The sequence below is a fragment of the Electrona antarctica genome (genome assembly GCF_951216825.1).
Source record: "Electrona antarctica genome assembly, chromosome: 17".
Lineage (NCBI taxonomy): Eukaryota > Metazoa > Chordata > Actinopteri > Myctophiformes > Myctophidae > Electrona > Electrona antarctica.
In genome coordinates this window covers 12,000,984-12,025,880 of record NC_136798.1, presented here as the reverse complement: position 1 = coordinate 12,025,880, position 24,897 = coordinate 12,000,984, and the positions used below count along the sequence as shown (strand labels likewise).

The window sequence follows — 24,897 nt, the reverse complement described above, 5'->3', positions numbered from 1 at the left end:
CTGTGTGTGTGCATGTGCGTGCCTGCCTGCATGCGTGCGTGCGTGCGTGTTTGTTTGTGTTATTTTTGTTGTATGAACATGAAGAATCTGAGTCTGTCTACAAATATCTTACAGTTATTTGTAGCATAATTTGTAGCATAATGCACCCTCTGGAATGCTCTCCCCAAACACATACGAGACTCCCCCTCACTTCCTACCTTCAAATCTGCACTGAAAACCCACCTGTTCCGAATTGCATTTCCAAGCTGTTTTTAAACTTGTTATGTGCATTGTTTTCTATAATTTTTATCCCACGATTTTGGCTGTGTGTCTTTTTTTTTTGTCTTTTTGTGTGTGTGTGTGTCCCCTGGCCCCCACACATGTAAAGCGTCTTTGAGTGTCATGAAAAGCGCTATATAAGTCCCAGATATTATTATTATTATTATTCTCAACGTTTTTGTACATTGTACATTGTACTTTGACTGGAAACCAACTTTTCTATTTTATACAAAAAAAGGCTAATGGCAAGTGCTTTCTCTTGATTTCAGTGACAGAAGATCACCCAGAGGTGAAGGCCATAGTGATTAATGCATTAAGAGAGGCCAAGCAAATGAACACACCACCTCCCCTTGACCTGTATGCAGAGGTGCTGGAGAAGCGAATAAAAGAGGTACGTCAGACTCCTGCAGCTGGTGTGTGTTTACATTATTTAGGATATTCAAATGTTCTGTTCATGAGGTTGTGCTATTGTCATAGGACAATACTGAAATAAACCGTTAAAAACAATATTTTCACTACAAAGGCTGTTATAAGTGGTGGATGACGCCATCACACTCCAAAGTATTATAGGATTTGAGGTTAACTTGGTGCTGACGTCAATCAGATTGAGCAGGCTGATGGAGATGCAGAGATGAGAACAGGTTGGGTGCTGGACAACTTTCCCAAGAACCAGTCCCAGCTGGCTGCCATACAGCTGAACAACACTGGAATCATGCCAGACATCCTCTTCTGCCTCCAAGACAGTCACAATGAGGGTAGGAGAAACTCCATGAGACAAAACAAAATAACCAACATTCATGTTTAACTACTTTTGGTGTTTACGGGTGCTGTAATTTTTTTTTTAACTTTATCTGTATTATTGTGATAGTAAGTAATCATTGATATTAAGTGTTTGTTCAGTAACAGTGCCTCCCCGTCTCTCGAAAGAAAATACATTTTCAGGTGGTTACCAATTCCATCCAATTAGAAGAGACTAGAGAGAACCCACTTTCAGATTCAATTGTGTAGTGTTCCAATTCCACATTTGTCTACTTATTAATATATATAAAATAATCATTACTTTCACACAATTTTACTTGATTATCTTGTATCCTAAATTGTGTTCTCTCTCCTGATTGGACGAAATTGTTATCCCGACCTGAAAATACATTTTATGTTTACTTAGTCGGAGATAGTAATAAAGAGATAGTAAAAACTACAGTAATAATAATTCATGCCTATATTCACAACCAACTACAGGAAGAACAGTTTTAAGGAGACTCTATGAGATGAACAAGGATTCTGTGGACATGGCAGTGAAAAGCAGTTTGCGGGAGGAAAGGTCTGAGACGGAGAAGCGAGCCTTGTTGTGAGTAGTTCTGGATGATGCATCATAATGATGACTATTAGAGCTTTATTCATTCAGTTCTTTTTATATGTTGTTTGTGGTCACCTTGGTCTCTATTCTATAGAAATGGCAAGGAGGAACAGCAAGCAGAGATGGCTGACAAAACTTCTGAATCCCAGTCTAAGCTAGAGACAGTGGCAGAGGAGACTGATGGTATGTGTGTGCGTGCGTGCGTGCGTGCGTGCGTGCGTGCGCCTGACTGTCTGTCTGTCTGTCTGTCTGTCTGTCTGTCTGTCTGTCTGTCTGTCTGTCTGTCTGTCTGTCTGCCTGCCTGCCTGCCTGCCTGCCTGCCTGCCTGCCTGCCTGCCTGCCTGCCTGCCTGTCTGTCTGTCTGTCTGTCTGTCTGTCTGTCTGTCTGTCTTTCTGTATCTCTATGTATTTCTCTGCAGTGAAACAATGTCAGGTATCTTTTATTTCTAACGTATTATAACTCTTTTTTTTCCTGGCAGAAAACCTAGACATGCCTGACACAGACAACACACTGCATTCTGTCACTATCGAAGAAGAAGGTGGGATTTTATTCTTCATGCATTAACAAACATATTTGTAAATGGTGCATTTATATAGCGTCTTTATCCAAGGCGCTTTACATAGATTGTGCATTACATTCACCCATTCACACACCGATGCCGGAGGAAACCATGCAAGGTACTAACCAGCACATCGGGAGCAATTAGGGGTTCAGTGTCTTTCTCAAGGACACTTCAACACTAACTCTGGGGGAGCCCGGGTTCGAACATCCGGCCATTCTACCCGTGAGCCACCGACGCACCATTTGATATTTGTTCTTAGAACAAAAAGTTCTAAGACGTTTTATGAACAAAACGTTCCAAGAGGTTCTTAGAACAAAAAGTAAAAAAAAAAGTTGGTTCTCTATTTCACTCTCTCTGTCTCTCATCCGAACACACCCAAACACACACCCAAACACACACTCACTCATTCGCGCACGCACGCACGCACGCACGCACGCACGCACGCACGCACGCACGCACGCACGCACGCACGCACGCACGCACGCACGCACGCACGCACGCACGCACGCACGCAAGCAACGCAAGCAACGCACGCACGCACGCACGCACGCACGCACGCACGCACGCACGCACGCACACACGCACGCACACACGCACACACGCACGTCGCACACACGCACACGCACGCACGCACGCACGCACGCACACGCGCGCACGCACGCACGCACGCACGCACACACACACACACACACACACACACACACACACACACACACACACACACACACACACGCACGCATCCTTATCCTTATCCCTGCTTCTGTTTCGGGTCACTGTAGATGTGCATTTACCTGAAGAGTGGGAGTTAGGTTATCCAGACAGCCCAGTGATGGATGACTATAAGCTACAATTGAAGCAGTTCATGGTGGAATGGGAGAGCATGGAATCCTCTTTAACGGCCGGCAGCTACTCAATACTGGAGATTGGCAGCAAGAGCCCTGAGGACCTGGTGGGAGAGATGGTCAACCAGTTAGAGAGTGAGTGTACTGTGTACTGTGCGTGCATGTGTGCGTGCATGTGTGCGTGCACTAATGCACACACGCCTATTTGCATGTACAGTATGTGTATGACTGTGTATGCATTGTTTGCATCCGAATCTGTCAGGAAGAATCTGGTTTTGAATAGTAAACATTAGATTTTCTCTTTTACAATGTTGTACTATAGATAGCTGTATCTAACTGTTAATAATGATAATCTACCTTTCAAATACGGTACGTGCATGTGTTCTTCAGGGCCTTTCAAGCAAGTCCCATGGGAGCTGTCAGGTGTGGACCAAGATGAGGAAGAGGAAGATAGTCAGGCCCTGGCAGAGATGGAGAAGGCAGAGGAGCGTGATGAAGAGGATGAAGTAGAAGAGAGAGAGAATGAAGTCAGTCAAAAGAAGAAAAAAGAAATTCCTTCTATGACATTGAGTCAAAACCTTAAAGTTGAAACGTGCTCCAGTCCAGCCAACACCCGAGCAAAGGGCCCATGACAAGGTCTTTTATTCTGTAAACAAAAAATACCAGCAGTCACTTAAGTCCTTTTGTCTCTCTTATTTATTTCATGACCCAGGCAGCAGTAACAATGCAGATGTTTCAGCCGGGGGCCAAGAGTGTAAGAGTGGACCCTACACAGGCTCAGAGTTAAATAAACACTTTTTTGCAGTGCAGGCTCAGCCAGGATGCACGCAAGATCAATAGGGCACCGGCGGTAACACTCACTTTAGGTCATCCGGTCAGAACAGTGATTGTCAGATGTTCATGTGAGATAGGGTCAGGTCAGCTTCCGTTAACAATCTCGGTTAACAAAGACCACAACCTTGGGCAGAGTTGGATGAGATAACTAACTAAATACGTATATTCCATAAGATTGGCGTCACACATGCACACATTTTTGGAAACGAAGAACAGGGGTATGCACAGGATCATCTGCACTATTTCAACACTGGGATGATATAATTCTGTCTGTCTACCTATCAATCTCTTTAACTCCTGTCCCTCCTTTCTATGAAATGCAGGATATAACAGCCACAAGATCACTGGGGGACACCCATCACTTCTGTCCTGTGGCCTTTAAAGAACACAACGTCCTGTGGCCCTGTACAGAAGAGATCGCAGCGAAGTACCGTGAGAAGTCCTACTATTTCTCCAGTCACGAGGCCAGGGAACACTTCCTTCAAAACCCCACAGAGTTTGTGGCACAAACTAATCTGCTCAAGGTGTGCGGACAGATATGCAACAAAAAAATAGAACAGATTAAGACAAAGATGCAAATGAAAGATTCCTAACTCTTTTTCTATACCCATCAAGCCTCCTGCCCTGCGAGTCATTTTACTGGGTACCAGAGGGTCTGGCAAAACCACCCATGGCGAGTGGCTTGCCCAGCAACTGGGCATCTTCTATATAGACTTCAGGGAGCAGCTCCAAGAGCTTATCCTAGCCAAGACACAGAGCCGCGTGTTCTGTGCTGATGAGCTGGAAACCCCAGAGGACCCTCCAGAGGACATAGAAGCCCTGATAAAGGAAGCCAAGGCAGAGGATGGACAGGAGAGAGAGGATGCCCTGATCAATGAACCTGAGTCTGAGGCAAAGGTACATTTTCATATACTTCACTATGTGAGTCATCATGACACCTGAAACTCATTCCTGTTGCCAATGGGATTTAGAGTGTGTGTGTGTGTGTGTGTGTGTGTGTGTGTGTGTGTGTGTGTGTGTGTGTGTGTGTGTGTGTGTGTGTGTGTGTGTGTGCGTGTGCGTGTGCGCGTGCGTGCGCGCGTGCGTGCGTGCGTGCGCGACTGTGCAAGCATGCTTAATTGCGTCTGGCAGGAATTGACACTGACCCAGGAGGAGGAGGCCATGAAATCCTACCTGTCTGATGGTGATTCATTGACCCCTGAGATCTTGGATAAGTTACTGGCACCGTACTGGGAACAGGAGCCATACAAGTAAAGTCACCCTTTGATCCTGCACCCAGCATCTTGTGCTCTGTCTTATTATGAACGACCTCTCCACTCACTCCATCTCTCTCCTCACAACCCCTCTACGCCCTTCCTTTTTTTACTTACGTTTTTTCACTTTGTACTTTGGACTTGTGTGGTTTTTGCTCACTACCAGTAGTGGAAAGTAACTAAGTACATTTATAAGTAGTCTATACTTAAGTACAGTTTAGAGGTATGTGTACTGTACTTGAGTATTTCCAATTTCTAATACCTTTATTTCTACTCCACTACATCTCAGATCCAAATATCATACTTTTACTCCACTACAATTATTTGAAAACTTTAGTTACTTTTCCACCACTGCTCACTACTGGCTGCACGCATCTCCCTCCCACTTTGACCTCGACTTGTATATGCCCCCCCCCCCCCCCCCCTGATTCGCATCAGGTCCACAGGTTTTATCCTGGAGGGTGTCCCCCGGAGCGCTGACGAGGTGAGCTACATGGTCCAGCGGCGCCTCTTCCCTGACGTCGCGGTCGTCATGGCGGTGGAGGTGGATGACATTGTGAGGCGACTGCTGCCCACTCGCCTGCAGGCCTGGAGGGAGCGACGTGACCACCGCAGGACACAGCTCCAAGTCCTCCGTGATCTACGTCACCAAATACGGGTACGAGTACTTTCTGCTGCAACCGTCATTGTCGAAACATGTATAAAGACAGTAAACAAGTGGTTTTCACAGCTACAAAGACAAATATTGCACTGCATTATAATAACCGTTAAAATATCACTTGGTAGTAGCAGGGGTGCATTAGCAAATAGGATAGAAAGAGAGACCCATCCCCCCATCTATCATGTTAATTTAACAGTTAACTATTTTAACCCTACTATACAGTATACTGGACTGCATTGATGGGGTCTATCCTAAGCCACCTCTTTTTTCCAAATCTCTTCACCGAAAATAGCCAACCTACAAGCTCACAATGAGTTGTGATGCATTATAGATTATAGATTCACCAAGTGTTAGACATGTTTTGGCAAATGTTCCCCTATTATAACATGCCCTGATTACAGTTCACGTGGTTGATTCTCTGCTCAAGTCTGTCCTTTTCTGTGACAGGAGGAGGCCATTGCTAAGAGGAGGGCTGGACTCATGGCCGAGCCAGCCACTAAATCATCAAAGGTAAGCAAGGTCATCCTCCTAACTAACTTCATCATCACCCTCCACGCCATCTGCATAGCCTTCATCACTTTCCCTATGTCCTTTATACTGACTGTGCTACAACTGCCTCTACAAACTCGCAGCTGAGGGATGATCACGATGAAGATGACGAGGAGGAGGACATAGAGGGTGAAACCAGGGCGGAAGAGGTGGAGGCCATGCTGCACTTTGAGTTCCCGCTCGAGGAAGAGGAAGACGACGAAGAGAGTGAAGAGACAGAGGAAGCGGCTGTTGAGAGGCTGGAGATAGAGATAGGAGAGCGCTTTGACACAGACGACAACAGCCTCAGCAGCGTGACGGTACTAAAACACACCCATAAAATCCACCAATACCACATGCACATCTAAGAACGCAACTGAGGCGCAAACTGGTGGAATTTCCATCCTCACACTTGTGAACTATGTACAATGCTTTCCCATGCTCTAGTGACTAGTCTACACTATGCCTATAACGGTAGAGTTACATATAACACCATAGTACCGTTGTATAAGTGTATTTCTACACACACAACATGGGGTCTACTATATTCAGGCAATGCTCCTCAGACAGAATGAACAACTGTAGGCTTAATTTACAATTTCATTTGTTTGTTCCATTATCTCCAGGAGCTCCTCAATGAACAGAATATTCCCAAAGTGTCTATCAATGCAGCACGTAAACCAAGAATTGTACGCTACCAACTGCTGCAGAAGGTCCAGCCCCTGCTGGTCAACAGGGAGTCACTCTTCCAGAAGTGCAAGCCTATAAGCTACAAACTGGCCCGTAAGCTGCTATACTTCTCCTACAAGGTCCACAGTGCCTTTGGCTGCTGGGACCCTGTCATGGTGAGAAGACATACCAAAAAAGCTGATTGGTAGTACTAGTAACATATTATGTGTTTGTTTACTAATGTTTACCCCAATATTATGTTCGCTGAGCGCTGTATGTTTACCCCTTCCTCTCTCCTCCTGTCTCCCACCTCTCTTTGTCTAGTACGCAGAGGGAGACCTGCTCCAGCATTTGCGCGGGCCACTCCATAGGACACATGCATTACTCTTCCACCAGTATATCTACTTTTTTACATCCAATGAGACTCGTAACACATTCATGCAAAACCCCATTAAGTACCTCAAGCAGAGAAAGCCCAACCTGCCTCTTCCCCTCAAAGTGGCTGTCATCGGACCTCCCAAATCTGGAAAAACCACAGGTCAGACTGGCAAAATATACATTGATAGATATTGGCATTTTCTTGCAATCAACTCAATCAATGAATCAACTCTCTCGTTCACTCTTTCACTGCTGTCAACACTTTTTTGACACTTTTTGTCTCTTCAGTGGCACAGCAGTTTGCTCAGAAGTATGGCTTGGCGCGGCTGTCCATCGGTGGCGTGATGCGCATGGTGCTGAACTCTCAGGGCCACACAGACCTGGCAGTTCAGATGAAGGAGCTCCTCTCCAAGGGTCTTGCTGTGCCTGATGAACTGGCCACTCAGTGCTTGGAGGTGGCGCTCTTGGGCTTGGTCTGCAGCACTCGCGGGTAAAACACCCAGGGGGAGGAGGATAGGGAGTTATTGATGATAACAAAGATCCTCTATGTATATATTTTCTGTCTAGTTACTCCTGACCAGGACGATACCACCATTATTTTTAATCTCCTTTAAAATGTATTAACATTTTTTTCTTGAGCCTCCATTTATTATTCCCTGTGTTATCTGTACCTGTTTTTTGTTGTGTTGTTTGTGTTGTCCCTTGCTTTTAACTTTCATATTTACGATGCACCATCCTGCCTGTTAATGTATAAAATGTGCTAAATAAATTAAGTTTGATTGATTGTTTAATTGATCAATAGGTTGTATATGGAAACAATCTAAAGATGTTTTTCCTTCTTCTCCTTCTTCTTCTTCTAGCTATGTTTTGGATGGCTTCCCTGTGACACGTAAACAGGCAGAGCTGATGGAGGCGCGGAGCATCATTCCCATGATAGTAGTGGAGTTGTCAATTGACACAGTGGAGGTGCTGAAGAGAGGCCTGGTCGACAAGATGAAGCCCAACAAGTCAGAGAACACACTGTAACATCTATAGCAGAACAGTTAGCATGACAGCTTAAGTGTTTAAGTTCCATAGAATTCACTTCTTCTGACTTCATGTCATCACCATAATTCAATTTAAAAATTCAATGTACTATTGTACTCCCCTCCATCGGCAGGCCTCATCTGATGCATGACAGCCCTGAGATCCTCCACATCCGTAACTCCCACTACAAGCAGGAGGCGGAGGGTCTGAGGAAATACTTCCAACAGCAGTACGATAACTGGGTCCTGCTAGACGGATTCAGGAGCAAATGGTGGGTGTGGAACCATGTTATAGAGGAGGTTTGCGTCTCTATGAAGCACATTTACAGCTACCTGGAGAGGAACCGCAGTGGTAAGTTATGAAGGAAGAGAACATGTTGCACCACATACACATACATTATATACTATTAGGCTACATCTGCCTTTATGTCGGGCCCAGCACAGCAAAGTGTGATGGTCCCAAAGCTCCATTGGTCAGCATTAATGTTACATCTGCATTCCAGATATCTATTCATTTCTATTGTTTGAAAGACTTTAAATGTCTCTAGGCTCATCATATCTTTCAGCTTTGTCTCTTGCTTGGCTCTAAATGAGTGGCAGTGCTATGTAGAACATGACTGGAGTTTATAACATGTAATAAGTAGACAATTATTAATTCAACAACATATCCTCATGTATGTTCTACTCATGAATGAATGAACAGTTCTTTATTTCTGCCATTTTGCCTCATTTTACCTGATCTGGGTCCAAATTCTGAATGTTTAACACCAATAATCTACATGGCATATCCATGTAATTGTATGTCCAAAGTAAGAAATACCATGATCATGCAAAAACATTGAACATGAACCAAAATATAAATACATCGCTGTTCAACTAAGAGCTATTAATTGTGTTAATTCTGCAGGCCAGGCGGCTTGCGTTGATAGGCTGTGCATTACCCCCAAGGAGCTGCAGTCTCGGCTGGGTGAGTTTGGCCACTATTGTCCAGTCTGCTTGGCTCTGCACCGCCACCTAGTGGATTCCACAGACATTGCATCCCTTGCACTGGCAGCTGAGTACAAGAGACACTACTACAGGATGTGTTGCAGAGACCACTTTGAGGTGATTGTCCATAGACCTCATTTACAAAACACCAAAATCCAGGATAATTGTTATAAGAGGGTTACACAAGTTCTATGCTACATAATTTGATGTGTATTTATTAAAGGAACCTCAAAGCACACAGTAACATATTTTCCCTCATCAACCACAGCGGTTCATGGCCACTGCAGATCAGTTTGTGAGCCCTGGCTGCCCATACCCACTGCCCCCACCCCACCTACTGCCCAGAAAGCTAACTGCAGTTCAGGTGAAAAATCGGTTCCCACAGCAGCTTGAAATGAAGGGTTTCTGCCCTGTTACTTACCTGGATGGAAAGCAGAGGTATGCTGCAACACAGTCCACAAACCACTTCACTCTTGATAGAAAGCACAAGAAAAACGATACATTCTACAAACATGCTCAAATATCACTAAACAAACAAAATCAATATTGAAACCGATTTTCTGTCCAGTGAAGCCACAATCTGATCCTAAGTATTATGCCTTTAAGGTGCAATGTTTCATAGTGTTAATGGTAGATTTACCTCTCCGCAGATACGATGCCCTGATTCGAGGAAACATAGAATATGCTGTGGAATACAGGGAACGGATTTACACGTTTGAGACAGAGCATAAACAGGACAAGTTTCTCAGGTATGGAGTTGACTCTCACAGTATGTTCTTGGCATGGCAAGTGTTTTTCAGCTTAATGAAGCCTATTCACAATGACTATAGGAAGCTTTAGTGTTCAAACTATACCTTATACACAGGCTGCCTGAAACCTACTGGGACCAAAAGCTACCCATTAAGCTTCCGCCCATTTGTGAGCCAGTGCAACTTACCTCCCTCCCAATGCTGGGTTATTTGCAACAGGTGAGACTTGCACTCAATGAATACACCTAATGCAAACAATGTTTGAATTACAGTATGCTTCTGAGACATCCAGCTGAAGTGATTTGTCTCATGTTTTTTCATGACAGGGTGTTGCAGAAGCCATTATCAAGGCCATGACAGCTGTTGGGCGTCGCAAACCAAAGCATCCCTATATGAGTGTGCAAAGATCAGCTCTGCTCTATGTGGCCTATTATCTGAAAGGTAAATGAGACTTCAGTGAGCTCTTGGGTCCAAGTCATGTGTCATTTAACACATTTCTTAAATGTAGTTTGTCAGCAGTGTGGTTTTCCCTAGTTTGACCAATATATCGATTCATATTTTAGCCCCAGCCCCTTAGGCAGGATGGCAATGTTGGTCAGGCCGCCTGTCATTCGGTCCCATTTATAGGTCGCAGACCACTTTTTAGGGGTCACGACTCAAGTAAAAAAATCCCATTTTCTTTTTCTTGTTTCATATTACTTTTTTTTCCTTCATCTGAGGTTTGCAAAATAGAATGAATTCCCATCTTGCTTGCTTCTCTAACAATCTGGTTCATCTTGGTTTCTATTCGCCTCTGCGTTTCTTGTTCGCCTCCATCCTTTTCTCACTTTTCCCCACAGCCTTCAACCATAAAAGCTCAGACTACGTCCATCGGAAGTACAAGAAGAAGTTGGCGTTGTTTGAAGAGAGTTGTGAGCTCATTCCCTACCTGGTCAACAACATGACCAGGACCTTCAGGCATCCTAGTGACCATCCCATTGACTTTGAGTTTAAGTTGCACAGATTCCTCTCATTAGGTGACATGCCAGGAGCCACAGGGATGCTGTGACAATTAAATTGTGATACACAGATACAGTATTACAAGATGTAAGGACGTGGAACACTTTGATGTTGAATGTTTTCCAGTCTTTGCACTTCATGACTATTGCAAAATGTTCACTCAGTTATATCTAATTAATTACAAATATACTATGTTGTAAACTACTAAGTAAATAGCCTAGTGGTTCATGGGTTGACCCCCGGCTTGGGTGGGTTCAGGTATTAAGCAATTAATAGCAATTATAGTCAGGTTGGGTTGTGGTCAGGTTATGGTCGTTGATTAACACATATTATAGTCTTGTGGGTTGGCCCGTAGGTCTATGGGTAGGTCCCTCAAAATGGGCCGGTTTAGGTCAGGTTTTAAAAAGAAAAGAAACAGGAGGCCTTAATGTTGAAATCCCCTGGATGGTTAGTGAATAGCAATCCCATCCCTCAATTTACAATTGCTGTAAAATAATATCTGTAACTTTATATTGGAAACTAATTAAAATAAATTAAGTTAAAATGTGTTATGTCTTGTCTGTCTTGTCTGTTAGTGTTTTTTCCTTTTTCTGGTCCAGCTCCAGACTGCATGAGTTGAATGCAGGACAACTGAACTGTGTTGCTCTGGGGGCTGGGCCTATTTAATAAGTTTGCTCTTTGCCTCACTTTTCCCTCGCTGATGCAGCCAGAGCCAAATGTGTATTTCCTTTAAGTAGCCTATATTTGGTTTATATTCATTAAATAAATCCTTTAGGCCAATATTACACTTTTAAGTATTGCCTTAATTGTGTTGCGGTGTTTGGTGTAGTATAGCCTATTACTATTTACATTATTTTAACTACTAGGAAAAATAATTTAGAAAGAAGAAACTAAGAAATCTCTATATTCCATCAGTTAACCCAAAAATCTCTATTTGGCTGGCATAATGGCACATATTAGCTTTGCTCAGATAACAATGAATATGCCATCCATGATATCCTATGATACTTTTTTTTAATGTATTTGGTGGTCAGCTGACTGAGTGACCGTTTTTCTGCTTGCCTGTACTGCTGGAGTGCAAGTGCAGTAACACAATAACGGTCTCGTGCTCTCGACAAACCCCAAACGGGAAGTCAGTACACACAGACAGTCAGACAGACACAGTATACTTTTGTTTTGTTTTGCAAGTAATCAAGACACTTTATGATTATAAACATATTCGGCGGAATATTTGCCATCATGTCAGCAGTATCACAAGACATCCTTGTTCGGATCCTGCCCTACTCAGTCACGAGTTCGTCATGAAAAGGGGCCGTCGCTTCCTCTTCACAATAAATACCTGACCGAATAGTGGAACAAAACACACTGATCGAGGCAGAGTGTGATATTCTGATAAAAGTTCGTTTTGGCTACTTTACAGTTTGACCAGGGTACGCGATGCCTTCGTTTGAGGAGCTCAAGCTACATTTAGACAATGCAGGTCAATCTCACGTCCTGGGATTCTGGTCCGAGCTCACTGAAGAAGATCGGGACAATTTCCTCAGTGAATTGTCTCTGTTAGATCTTAGTGAATTAAAAGCCCACTGTGAGGGAGCCGCAAAAGCTGCAAGTGGTCCGTCCGTGAGAGTAGAACAACACATAGAACCACTGCCTGAGGAGTTTGTCGGCAGCATTCAGAGAAGCGAGGGGAGTACTCTGGCAGATTGGGAAAATGAAGGTGATTTACCGTCTTTGTTGTGCATTCATAGCCCATTGAACATTCTAAGTGGTCGTGATAAAAAACGGTACAATACATTCATAACATGTACTCCGCAGGACTTTTGCAAATCTCAGAAAATCGAGTTGCAGTTTTGCTTTTGGCTGGTGGTCAGGGGACCCGCCTCGGGGTGTCTTATCCTAAAGGGATGTACAACGTTGGTCTCCCAAGCAGCAAAACCTTGTACCAACTCCAGGCAGAGCGCATTCGCAAAATACAGGAATTGGCGACTTTAAAACATGGTTCAAAATGCACAGTTCCTTGGTAAGATTGTGTGGCCTGTCTGTCTCCCCAAATGCGGGGTATTTACTGAAGGTTTTCACATGTGCAATGTTGTGAATGAATGTCTCTCTCTCTCTCTCTCTCTCTCTCTCTCTGACTGTTATTGTGTAACTTTCATCAGGTACATAATGACCAGTGAATTCACCCTGAAACCAACTGAGAATTTCTTCAAGGAAAATCACTACTTTGGCTTGGAGCCATCAAATATAATTATGTTTGAGCAAAGGATGATACCAGCAGTGACCTTTGATGGGAAGATTATACTGCAGAATAAAGGAAAGTTAGCCATGGCCCCAGGTAGGTGATGAAGATCTTAATGTAGTCACTGCTGAACTTTGTGACAGAAATTTGTATTTATTCAAGAAACTATTTGGATTACAATTATAGTCTATATTATGTGCGCTTGTCTGATATCCAAATATGAAAATACCAGTAATAATAAACCAACTAGCAGGTGTTAATAATGGCCCAGTAAATACATTTCTATGGGTTTTATGTCATTTAGGTAAGTAGATGCAAAATGCTGTTAAGTTTATTGAGAGAATTGAGCACCTCTCCTCACAAGATCCCTCCTTGTAACATACAGGCTGGACAGTGTATTATTTATGACCAACCAAGCCCACTATTAAAGGAGCTCTTCACCCATTTTCAACGTGAATGGATTCTACGTCCGAGCATAGACATGGTAACGCCCCGCCTGCCTCTGATTGGCCTACCGACACTGCCCATTTTGTCCCCATGGTCTCACCCCTATGGGCTTGGCATGCGCGACAGGCTGCAGCCTTGTAACTAATAACTTGTAACTTTTATTTTTGTAGAAGAGGCAAACTAATATGGTTTATGCCGTTTGCTGTGATTGAATAATTGATTGAACACATACGTTGTACTATGATTTGATTTGGGTGTGTTCTAAATAAAGTGTAGTGTCCTCCACCTCGGAGGAAAGTCTGGTGCGGCAGGCAGTGTCGGTAGGCCAATCAGAGGCAGACGGGGCGTTACCATGTTTATGCTCGGACGTAGAAAAGATTCAGCTGTTCATAGCTTATTGCTCATCACAAATGCTAATTTTGTTCCCTGGCTTTTCTCATCTCAATGGGATGAAAACTATGAAGTGAGTGGCAAAGTGAGTTTAACGTCATTGAATGCAATCAGACTTTTCTGTTTGGATGTATGGGCTGCCAAGGCCAGAAAGTAGTTTTTTGCTACTCAGTCAGTAGGCGTTCCAGCATAATTTCCGGGTATGATGATGTCACACGCATACCCTATAGGGTGGGACTTTGATGTGCTTTCCCTCATAAATAGTTGTTTGAGTCACTGGCCGCTGCAGTAAAGACATAAAAAGGCTTTGGGGCCTTTTTATGTCTATGCTTTTCCTGAACACGTGCATGCACTGCTGCGCACAGGGTTATTAGTGGTATTTATGCTCAGAATGGCATAACATGTTTATAGCCTATTGATCCGAGCTAATCATGACGCTGCTCTGGGGGGCGATGGTACGTCTGCTCCCTAGGCCTACACTACAGATCCGGACTTCACTTCCGGCTCAGGCGGAAGTGACCCTTCTTCTCTGCTTATTTCTTCTCTGGCACTAGTGCCACAATCTCGCCTAGAGGGCTGGGCAGTAATGTGTTAAGTTTAAGTTGCTGGAAGAAGGGTCCAAAAGGGTCTAATTTAGCTTTATGTAGAAACTTGGTTACATTACAGAGTAACAAATATGTTAATTTAACTCCCAAGTGTACAAAATGAAACCAAATGCATAAATATGTAACATGGCCATATCACTCAAGACTGGTTATTTCCATCATTTGAATGTGGCCATTGTATCCTGCTGCTGCTTGAAATATCTTGAGTGCTTCTTTCATTAAACTATGGAAAGCTTCTCCAAATATGTGTTGCATGCACCGCAGGCTCCGCAGCAAAAATAGAAAAATATCTCCAAGTGGTTGTGTGGCATGTGCCACTGCCCTGTAACCTGACTCCGCCAGATGGGGCAGCAGAGAGTACACTGGGTTAACTGCCCTGTGGCACAGCCAGTTAGTGCATAGATCATTATGGTCCCAAATTCCCAATGCGGTGGTTCTCAACCTGTGGATTGGGACCCCATGGGGGGTCCCCACATGATTTGATTCAGATGAGAGTGAAGTGACATTTTTAATACCTGAAAGAAAAGAAAAAAAGCCCACATTACTGCATCAAAAGTAATCAACAAGCTATATTATAAAATAATCACACCCGTATGAAGTGAGTCCTTGGGTGTCCTGGTAAATTTGTAGATAAAGGATGGGTACTATTGAATTTTGTGTGAATGTATACAGCATAGATTTTACAAAGCAAAATAATTAGCCAATTATTATAATACCTAATTTGGTCAATTTTAAGAAGCACTTGTACACTAACACCATCATTGTTATTCCATAAAAAAACGGTCTTGTTGTAAGTTAACCTCTTTCTCTTCTTGTCAGATGGTAATGGTGGTCTGTACCGGGCAGTCATGGATAACAAGGTACTAGAGGATATGACAAAGAGAGGAGTGGAATATCTCCATATCTACTGTGTGGACAACATCCTGGTCAAAATAGCTGATCCCATCTTCATAGGATTCTGTGTCAGCAAAGGGGCAGACTGTGGAGCGAAGGTATAGTAATACCTTCCGAAAGCAATACAGACACAATGGAATTTTTGCAAATCCACTTTGATCATTGTGACTTGATGTAGCACCTGTTGAGGGCAACACGAATGATGTTTACATGCACAGAGCTGCATACATAGTTTAGAATTTCTGTTTATGTATACAGTAAGTTGGTCAAGATTCCTTGCCTTGAAGCTTTTTCCTAAGCTTCTGTTTTGCTATTCTAAGTTTATCCATGACAGGATTATAATGTTAAAAGATACATATAGCAATCAAACAGGAGAACCAGTATTGAGGTGCTGCTGATCTTGGTAAATAAAAGTACCGGTAGTAAAAGTAAAGAGAAGACTGCACAGTTTGTAGCCACAATGCATTAACCTGGAAAGGTCTTCATCAGGGAATCGGATAGATCTATACCCACTATATGCATTCATTGTACAGTTCAGTTTAAATTATGCCCCTACATAATTTCTGTCAGGTTGTGCAGAAAGCGTACCCCGAAGAGCCGGTTGGAGTGGTGTGCAGAGTGGGAGGAGTCTACCAGGTAGTTGAGTACAGTGAGATCCAGCCAGAAACGGCTGCGCTTAGAGGCCCTGGAGGCGGCTTGCTCTACAGTGCTGGAAATATCTGCAACCACTTTTTTACCAGGACTTTTCTGCAAAAGGTTGCACAGTAAGGACCTTCTTCATGTTTGCTTTTTATGTCATGACACATTGGAGAGAAAATGACAATCTTCAGATAAAAGTTGTGTTTTTTTAATGGCTAGAAGGTAAATACTAGACTCTAGGCAGATTCACACTGAGTCTGTTTGATTCAAGCTGTTCCCGAATACGATTGCCTGGTACCTGCTGGCCATGATTCTTAATTATTCTGCACCCGAGTACACTTCATTCAACTGTATTCAATGCTTTCACATTGCATCGATCCGTATCCGAGTACACTTCATTCAACTGTATTCAATGCTTTCACATTGCATCGATCCGTATCCGAGGTGGTCTAGGTGGTCCCAGGAACGGTTGGGTGATCTGCTCCTGGGAACAGTACGCAGCATTCACAGTTCACACTACTACAACATCTGCCACGTGGTTCCGAGTACGCATCCGGGACCATAGTGTGAATCTGTCCTCTAACCACAATCTGGTGTTTTTGAAATCTTTTCAAATGGCTCTTTTCTCATGACTGAGCTGATTGTGTCAGGAGTCAAATTTGCAACTACCGATATAATTTTACTACTTTGCAAAAGTGTTGCCTAGTTAACTAGCAAAACCATATCAGATTGCAACTACAAAGTTTAATTTGGAGATGTTTTTTTTTATTTGCTTCAAGGAATATCTTAGGAGTGTTCATATTTTATGGCCATAAGGCAGAACTTTGTCCCCCCTACAATCAAATGGTAAATGCTGCTGCATTTAGTTGTAAACTCGCAATTGTCAAGTTTGGAACGGAAGTCTATAGTACGGCATTGTGGTAGATGGAACCATCGGATTGTAAAGCCTTCAAACATCCCATTATTTTAAGAATGGCAAATTCTCTTATTTGATTTTTATTCTAATTTTTTTTTAGTTTTCTCCTGTTTTGTTTACCTAAAGAGGAAGTGACTCAGAAACCATTTTATACCCCAATCTTGCCATGTTTGTCATTCTTTATGATGACTGCTGTACATTCCCTTCAAGATTTTACATTATTAACAATATGATTCTAAATGAAGGTAAATACAAAAGAAAAACATTAACATTTAGAGCTGCATGGTTAAGGTCTTGCCTAGACTTCTGGGGGGGGGGGGGGGGGGGGGGTTGTGATGAATCAGGTGTCCCCTTGGTGGAACCAAATTGTATCTACCTTCCTCCTCTTTAACAACAGGAACCGGGAGCTGATGGCTCTAAACATATTTGCGCCCAAATGATTAGATTCCCAAGATCTTGCGCCCAAATGATTAGATTCCCAAGATCTTGGATTATGCATCTGCGACCAAGCAGTGGTGTGGATGTTGTCAGTTTGTGGATGTGGTGTGGTTGTTGTCAACCAAAATGGTCAAGTTGGAATGCGCAGAAGTTTTCCCTAGCATAATGATGTAAATTATGGCTGCACTAGATTAAAATTGTGTGTGAATCTTGCTGCTAATTACTGGTAACCATCATGACTATGGGCTTTGTTAACTTTGTGTTAACAAGACAGATAGCCGTGATATAATCAAGATATACCACAACCTCTTGTGTATTGTTGTACATGAACTACAAAGGCTGTAGCCACCTACACCCTGTATTATTAGTGAAACTGACATAAGTTGCAACTGTACTTGGTACATTGGTTCACTCCTCACCAAAAATAGCAACCTACAAGCTTGTAGATCTGCTATTTTGGTGGGAACGTTCCCCCCAGAATATAGATGCTGGTGTTCAAGTGGTTGAAAAGGAGGCTAGACAAGGAAAACATCACTGAAATGGTGCGTCCAGTAATGCTGATGTTGTGACACTCCAGTAGTCCTAATGTTAAGATAGTAATGCATTCAATATTTCCCTACACCTAACCTGGATTCTCTACCTATATTACAGTTGCTTTGAATACTTTATGGGGGATTGTTTTTCTCAATGTCTTCTTCACTACAGTCCAATCCAATATTAAATGCAAGTTTGATGCATGGACTGCTTTTTGTTTTCAAGAAATTATTTTCACCATACAGGACATTTGATGGAGAACTAACGCAACATGCTGCAATCAAGAAAGTACCTTTTGTGGACAGCGACGGCAATCGGATTAAACCCACCAAGCCCAATGGCATTAAGATGGAGAAGTTTGTGTTTGATGCCTTTCAGTTCTCAAGGTATTAATTATCCCAATACTGTTTCTGCATCTGGTAATCCTGCTTGTTCTTGAGTAACCATTAACTTTAATCAAAGTATATGCAGAAACTAAAAGACCTCATTATCTCATAGACATTCACAGTGAGAACTCCTTCATTGATCTCTAAAACGAACTGTATTAAGCCAAACCTGACCTTTTGAATACTACTGAAAATGTTCTGCGTTTTTGTACCATTAATTAGATTAGTCATCTAGGTTGTGTCATTCATTTAAGGGCATTTGTCATTTTTTTCTTCAAAGGAACTTTGTGGCCTTTGAGGTCTTGAGGGAGGAGGAGTTTTCTCCCCTAAAAAATGCAGATGGGGTAGCCTTGGATACCCCAACAACAGCCAGACACTCTTTACTAACACAGCACTGCCGCTGGGCCCAGGCTGCCGGAGCCATCTTGTTAGATGATCATGGAAATGTCCATCCCACTACGTCCAGGTTGTAGCCACACCCTGCAGTAAAATGAAAATAAATTGTATTCACTGTGTTCAGAGAGATGTTTTAATTTGAAGGTTTAGACTAGAGGAGTTTAAATGGCATTCCAGATCTGTTTAGATCATGATGGACAAAATGCAATGCAAGTTTTATTTTTTTAATTTTTTTTGACTCATAAACAAAAGTGTGTGTTTGTGTCTGTGTGACAGGGAGAAAGCAGAGGACAACACTCCAGTGAAATGTGAGATCTCCCCACTGGTCTCCTATTTTGGAGAGGTGAGACAATGAAACTGCACAGTTACAGTTCCATAAGGGAAAATATGACTGGATTCTGGTCTTAAGTTGCTTATGGTGGACTGTAATTCCATCCATCCATCTTCAACCGCTTATCCGTAGTCGGATCGCGGGGGCAACAGCTCCACCAGAGAATGCAATGTAATAGATCACATTACTGATTGGGAGGGAATTGTCTTGTCTCATCATAGGGCACGTAGGCTATGCTATCGCAAAAAGCATGTTTTAAAATTCCGCATTTGCGGCATCCCCTATGGATGAAAATGGAATTGCTTTGGGCTCTCCGTTGATTAAACCACCCTCGACATGTGAATGAAATTTGGGGTGGATTGGACATTCCTTTGGTGATTTGTGTAATTTTTTGTAAAACGGGCCCCTCCCACTAATTTATAGCCGAACGATACGGACTATGAGAATTCTGCCTGTGGTATTTTAATCGGATAGGTCCAGAGATCATGTGTACCGTTTTTTGTGAGATTTGCACAAAAGCTGTAGGTGGAAGAGCAAAAAGTGTGTTTTGAAGAAAAGTCAAAATGGCGGTAAAATCTATCCTGACGCAAATGGCCGTGGCCTATGGGGAGATGCGTCATGACCCAAGGAATCCAGGGAAAGTGAAATTCTAAGGTGAAATGTAATGTGGGCTGTTATAGCGCCACCATGACACCGACTGATGTAATTATTTATTACATTCATTTTAATAATAATGCCACAGACGAATAACAGTCTAAGTCCACACTATTGATCCATAATGTATAAATGATAGATAAGGGGTCAGGACAACGAGGCCTTTTCGTGGAGAGGTCAGTCTGAAATTTGGACTTAGACTGTTTTTCGTCTGTGGTACTCATTATGAACCTCCAATCCAAGTGTTGTAACTGTAGCTCTGACGGTTTCTGAGAGAAAAATACTTGATGTGAGTTTTCGCATTTTCTTATGTAAGTCGATGGGAAATTTCAATGCACTTATAAATTAATTATTAATCAATAATTATTTTAAGTGAAATAAGGACTTCGTTAAGACCTCCGTAATATGGTCAATGCCTGTGTGCAAATTGAGGAGCTACGTTTTTCAGTCATTCATTCAGACAGACAGACAGACAGACATTGAGTGAATTATAGTATGACATTGAGTGAATTATAGTATGAGGAATTATAGTATCATGAGATGATGATGATAAATGGATGGATTATCATCTACATTTTGACAGAACTAACCACCCCAAACATTCTCCCGGATCATTTTATTTGCCTCAAGTGGCTCAGAGTGTTGGAGAAAGTAGAAAGCACAGGTGCGAATTCTTCTTATAACTGTCAGGGGTGCCCCAAACTCCCCCACCCCAATAGCCCGCTCCTACAATTCGACAGTAGGGGCTTAGTCAATTACTTTTCTAAGGTTGGCACAGTTATTCCACAAGAGGGAGCTCCAGAGACTTTGTAAGTAGCAGATTCAAAAGCTTTATGGAAAAGGTTCATGGTTTGTTAATTACACCCTTTGGAGTTAAAATATAAAAATGTGTTCTGGTACTTCTCATAATTTGCAGCAGCATGAACAAAAAGTAGAAGAAAGAACAGAAAACATGAAAACAGCGGTAAAAACAAACAATACAAATTATATATCTGTATACGGTATGTATGACATCGTAAATTGGTACATCAATATAAAAAAGCTCTAAAGTGTATAATTCAAAGTTCAACCCCTCTGGCTGCCTCTTGACTTCAGACAGGCCACCTTAACTAGGTGGAGGTTAGGGGGGTTTGGCAGTTTCTTCTTTTTTCTGGGGAAAGTAGCTGTTAAGCAATCTCTTGCTCTGATTTTAACACACCCACTCACCCATGCACTTTTCTGTCTTTATAAGGGCCTGGAGAAGCTGCTGAAAGGGAAGACTGTGACAACTCCCTTCATCCTGGATGAAAAGAGGGCAAAGGAACTTCAGTCTTCTGTAACACTTTCTAATGAATGATAAATGGACTATAAACTATTATGTAGCCTAGTTTTTCCAAAATGTGAAATAATGTATACATGATGTTTACATGCATGGTGCATCATTATCAGGCTTAATGTATCCTTCCACTTCTTGTTTATGCCCCAAAATGACTGGATATACAGATTGTACAGCATTTGTAGAAATATTAGACCTGCCAAATGTTTAAGCATGTTCTAATCGGGTATACTTTACTTAAATCATCCACCTATCCTGTTACCCTTTAATCCACATGAACCCTAATGTGGGTTTAAGATACTTAAAAAATAAAGGGAATACAATATAAAAGCAAAACAGCATCCTGCATCCCTGTACCACCTTAACATTTTTATTTAGCTTATATTCATTTTGCAACCATTTTTTCACCCAGTGTCAATTATCTAATGTAATCCTGGGCGCTACACTTCCTCTGCCAACCTGGGGGGGCTGCGGACTGACCTCATGCTTCCTTCTATGCATGAGGACTCCAAGCTGCTTCTTTTCACCTGACAGGGGAGAGTTTCCCCGGCCGAACATCATGTGCCCCGGCTGGCCAGAGGTAATAGACTAGAGACCAGGATTACTGCATGTTTTTTGTGAGGGTAAAATGTTATTCATTTGACATCAACTTGTTTTAAGATAATTGTAATTGTTTCAGAATAAGTTCATTTGTTATGTTATTGACTTATTGTGTAAGCCAATTAAAACATTCTGGGCCATCACTGGCACACAAAAGGTTTCTGAAAATGTAATAGATTCCTAATTATTTAATTAATTTGATTGCATTATTATTGCCATGTGGCAGGTATGTTACACATACACGGTAACAAGACTAGTCTCAGTGAAAGTACATTCGATGTAAACCGTCTCAATGGTTCACACTCACCAGTCATACACATCATTTCAGTACTGTAGCTTATAGGTTAGTCGTTCTGAAACGGTTTCATGTCAAGGACCCCCAAATTGATATACACCCATCAAATGGGGTTCAGTTAAATTTAAAAGGTTGAGAATAACTGTTCTACTTAAGTGTTGTCATTGTTTCATGAGTTAGTGTATTGCATATACTAGTAGTATATATTCTTTTTACTTAATTGGGTTTTAGACTAGTAATACATCTGGTTTAAGTCCAATGTGATGTCCATGGCAAATAAACATAACATAGCTTACTCGGTGGAAAATAGTTTTCACAGCAGCCATTTTCAAACATTAAATAGAAGGGTAAACACAGGTGTCACACCCATTGTGTTCAGGGTGCTGCTATTTTGAATGTTGGCTCTACACAACATTTATAGCTCATTAGAATGTGATTATCCTATTTCTATATCAATGTGGCGGTGAAAAAGGTCTATAAATAAAGTGAAAGTCCTTTGGGACGTCGAAGTCAAACGAACAAAGAAAACACTAATTTGGTGCTCAGTTTACTACCAAATATTCAGTAGGCTTATACATGTTACATGCAGATACCCTTTTCACAGCATCAATTTGAATGGAGAACAACATTAAACTATGCTGAGCATCAGCTCTAAAACTGAAATTAAATATCAGTAGGCCTACTAGTAAGATTGAGAGTTGTAAGATTAGCCCAGACGTGCTGATGTAAATGAACTATAGAGAGAAATGTGTGTTCTCCCTATAGGCCTACTGCACAAACATGAGACTTGAAAATACTCAGGCAAAAATACGGAGAAGTTCTGAGGCAGAAGCAGGCAGTTCCATTTATTTTTTATGGCATATCCATCTGACGGCTTGTGGGAACTAACACACACTACAGTAGCCTACATTACATTGGGTCTTTATACAGTACAGGACAGAGACAACAAATGCAAGGGTGGGCTCAGGTTTCCAACCCCCGGCCTAAAGTTTAAACCAAGTGGTCAACATATCTCCATATTATGTGTGGTGAGGTCACAAAAGAAGCTAGTGGGTGTTCTAACAGGCGCCAAACAACCCCCGACCATTTGTTTGTGGTCATCAATAGATAGTGGCCACACCAGGGGCTATTCTGAGATTCTTATCTATCCTGCATGTAGGAACAGCTGAAGTTATTTAGGCCTACTAACTAGAGAAGAGACAATTTAGGGCAGGCTATGTCTCACGGATGTGAAATAGCAGCAAATATGGTTCATTTCTGAAACAAATACACCACAGTTCCATGCTGTGATGTTTCAAACTTGATTTACACCACTTTCCTGTTATGACTTGCTGTTGCTGTTCTTAATCTGCCACTACATTTCCATTGAAAAGATTACTATCTGCAATAGGTTAACACCTCGCCCCTCACTCAGTTTTTCCTGTTAAGACGGTTCCTGGTTAGTGCGGTGGTTCTCGACCTGTGGGTCAGGACCCCCCCAGAAAAGGATTTTCTTCAGGAAGGTTGGTCCCCCAGAGATGATTAGCTTAATGTGCAACATTGTTTTCTCATTCAACAGCTAAAACAAACCATCAGTGTATACAGATTACACTTTAAACAATATATTTATTGACATTCTTTTTCAATTATATGAAACACAGTTATAGCTCTTTTGTTAATAAAATGTCCAGAAAAAACACAAACATAACAGATAGGCCTACACAAATACAATAACAAACAATAACAAAAAAAAAATACAATCGTTAGATTACATTTCTTAATGCCTCTAAAAAAAACATTGGCCAAATTGTCAAATATTACCTAAGAAAGAGGTAAAAATTATGAAATTGCGAGGCGTGAGCTTGTAGATCGGCTATTTTCACAATATTTATCTGTGTGGAACTGAGTCAAACGCCTTAACTCATACATTAAGTCATTGTCACAGTGAGGGTCCCCGGTTCATATGATTATTTTGGGGGGGGGGGTCGCGGACCGAAAAGTTTGAGAACCACTAGTTGGTGCACAATTCAAATCAAACCCCTGTCTTGTCTTACATGCCTCACCTCTCTCACTCACTCTACCCTTTAGATCCCTGTCTCTCTACACAGACCAGACCCATCTAAAATAAAGAATAAAAATGCCAAAAATAAATCTAGGGGAGAAAAAAAGAGTTTCCTGTTAGAAAGCAATCTGCAATAGTTTAACACCTCGCCCCTCCGTGTTTCCTGTTAGAAAACAATCTAGCTGGGTATCATGAACATTCTAAAAATACAAAAGGGTTAAAGGCACATTATTTTCATGAGGGCACAGTGTAGACAAATACGCTTTACTGTAGGACTAACCAGTACATGCAGAGTGCTAGCCAGCCAGGTAGTCTATTATGTAGGTTTATGAATTCTGCAGGTACTATTTCGGTGCCTAAAAAGTATACATTTACATAGTATGTGTGCATTTCATGACCAGCAATCGCACATTGTGATTCAAAAAGTCATTATCAAAATAATGCATTTCACAGAGGCATACAATTATTCCATCAAAAATAACCGTTTTGTTTTGCAATACCAATACAGAAATATACAGTACATGTTTCTGAATCAATGTTTAGGTTACAGTATACATAACATTTTAGAAAAATCTAGAAGAGTTCTACAGTAGCTATGCTCTTTGGTCACAAGGCTGTGGATTGCTCCGTGGCCGTACCTTGAGTTGGCTGTGTGGCCGTGACCGTCTCTTGTG

The 24,897-nt window shown here is 42.0% G+C and overlaps 2 protein-coding genes across 2 annotated transcripts in view; both read left to right on the top strand.

Moving 5' to 3' along the window:
- The window catches only part of ak9 (adenylate kinase 9), a 12,602-nt gene extending 1,345 nt beyond the window's left edge, over positions 1-11,257 (top strand). Inside the window, exons 6-29 of the mRNA XM_079526534.1 lie at positions 528-649; positions 863-1,013; positions 1,498-1,606; positions 1,710-1,798; positions 2,095-2,154; positions 2,958-3,155; positions 3,411-3,547; positions 4,178-4,378; positions 4,470-4,751; positions 4,986-5,104; positions 5,546-5,765; positions 6,216-6,278; positions 6,401-6,616; positions 6,923-7,141; positions 7,290-7,503; positions 7,632-7,833; positions 8,204-8,350; positions 8,503-8,720; positions 9,276-9,472; positions 9,624-9,793; positions 10,006-10,104; positions 10,221-10,323; positions 10,431-10,545; positions 10,944-11,257. Coding sequence (XP_079382660.1) covers positions 528-649; positions 863-1,013; positions 1,498-1,606; positions 1,710-1,798; positions 2,095-2,154; positions 2,958-3,155; positions 3,411-3,547; positions 4,178-4,378; positions 4,470-4,751; positions 4,986-5,104; positions 5,546-5,765; positions 6,216-6,278; positions 6,401-6,616; positions 6,923-7,141; positions 7,290-7,503; positions 7,632-7,833; positions 8,204-8,350; positions 8,503-8,720; positions 9,276-9,472; positions 9,624-9,793; positions 10,006-10,104; positions 10,221-10,323; positions 10,431-10,545; positions 10,944-11,152 — 3,860 coding nt within the window. The 3' untranslated portion in view covers positions 11,153-11,257. The remainder of the gene's footprint in view (positions 1-527; positions 650-862; positions 1,014-1,497; positions 1,607-1,709; positions 1,799-2,094; positions 2,155-2,957; positions 3,156-3,410; positions 3,548-4,177; positions 4,379-4,469; positions 4,752-4,985; positions 5,105-5,545; positions 5,766-6,215; positions 6,279-6,400; positions 6,617-6,922; positions 7,142-7,289; positions 7,504-7,631; positions 7,834-8,203; positions 8,351-8,502; positions 8,721-9,275; positions 9,473-9,623; positions 9,794-10,005; positions 10,105-10,220; positions 10,324-10,430; positions 10,546-10,943) is intronic.
- Positions 11,258-12,435: 1,178 nt separating this feature from the next.
- uap1l1 (UDP-N-acetylglucosamine pyrophosphorylase 1 like 1) lies at positions 12,436-21,772 on the top strand. The gene is made up of 9 exons (XM_079526532.1): positions 12,436-12,820; positions 12,919-13,123; positions 13,263-13,438; positions 15,604-15,776; positions 16,249-16,442; positions 18,451-18,591; positions 18,872-19,057; positions 19,264-19,330; positions 21,204-21,772. The coding sequence occupies exons 1-9, from the start codon at positions 12,541-12,543 to the stop codon at positions 21,306-21,308; spliced, it is 1,527 nt and encodes a 508-aa protein (XP_079382658.1). The 5' UTR covers positions 12,436-12,540; the 3' UTR covers positions 21,309-21,772.
- The last annotated feature ends 3,125 nt before the right edge of the window (positions 21,773-24,897 follow it).

What these genes read in the sequence shown, in the direction of transcription:
- uap1l1 (XM_079526532.1), top strand. Translation starts at nt 12,541, where the DNA reads ATGCCTTCGTTTGAGGAGCTCAAGCTACATTTAGACAATGCAGGTCAA. An exon ending in GGCAGATTGGGAAAATGAAG is followed by an intron (nt 12,821 to 12,918) that starts GTGATTTACCGT and finishes TGTACTCCGCAG; the next exon opens with GACTTTTGCAAATCTCAGAA. An exon ending in TGGTCTCCTATTTTGGAGAG is followed by an intron (nt 19,331 to 21,203) that starts GTGAGACAATGA and finishes TGTCTTTATAAG; the next exon opens with GGCCTGGAGAAGCTGCTGAA.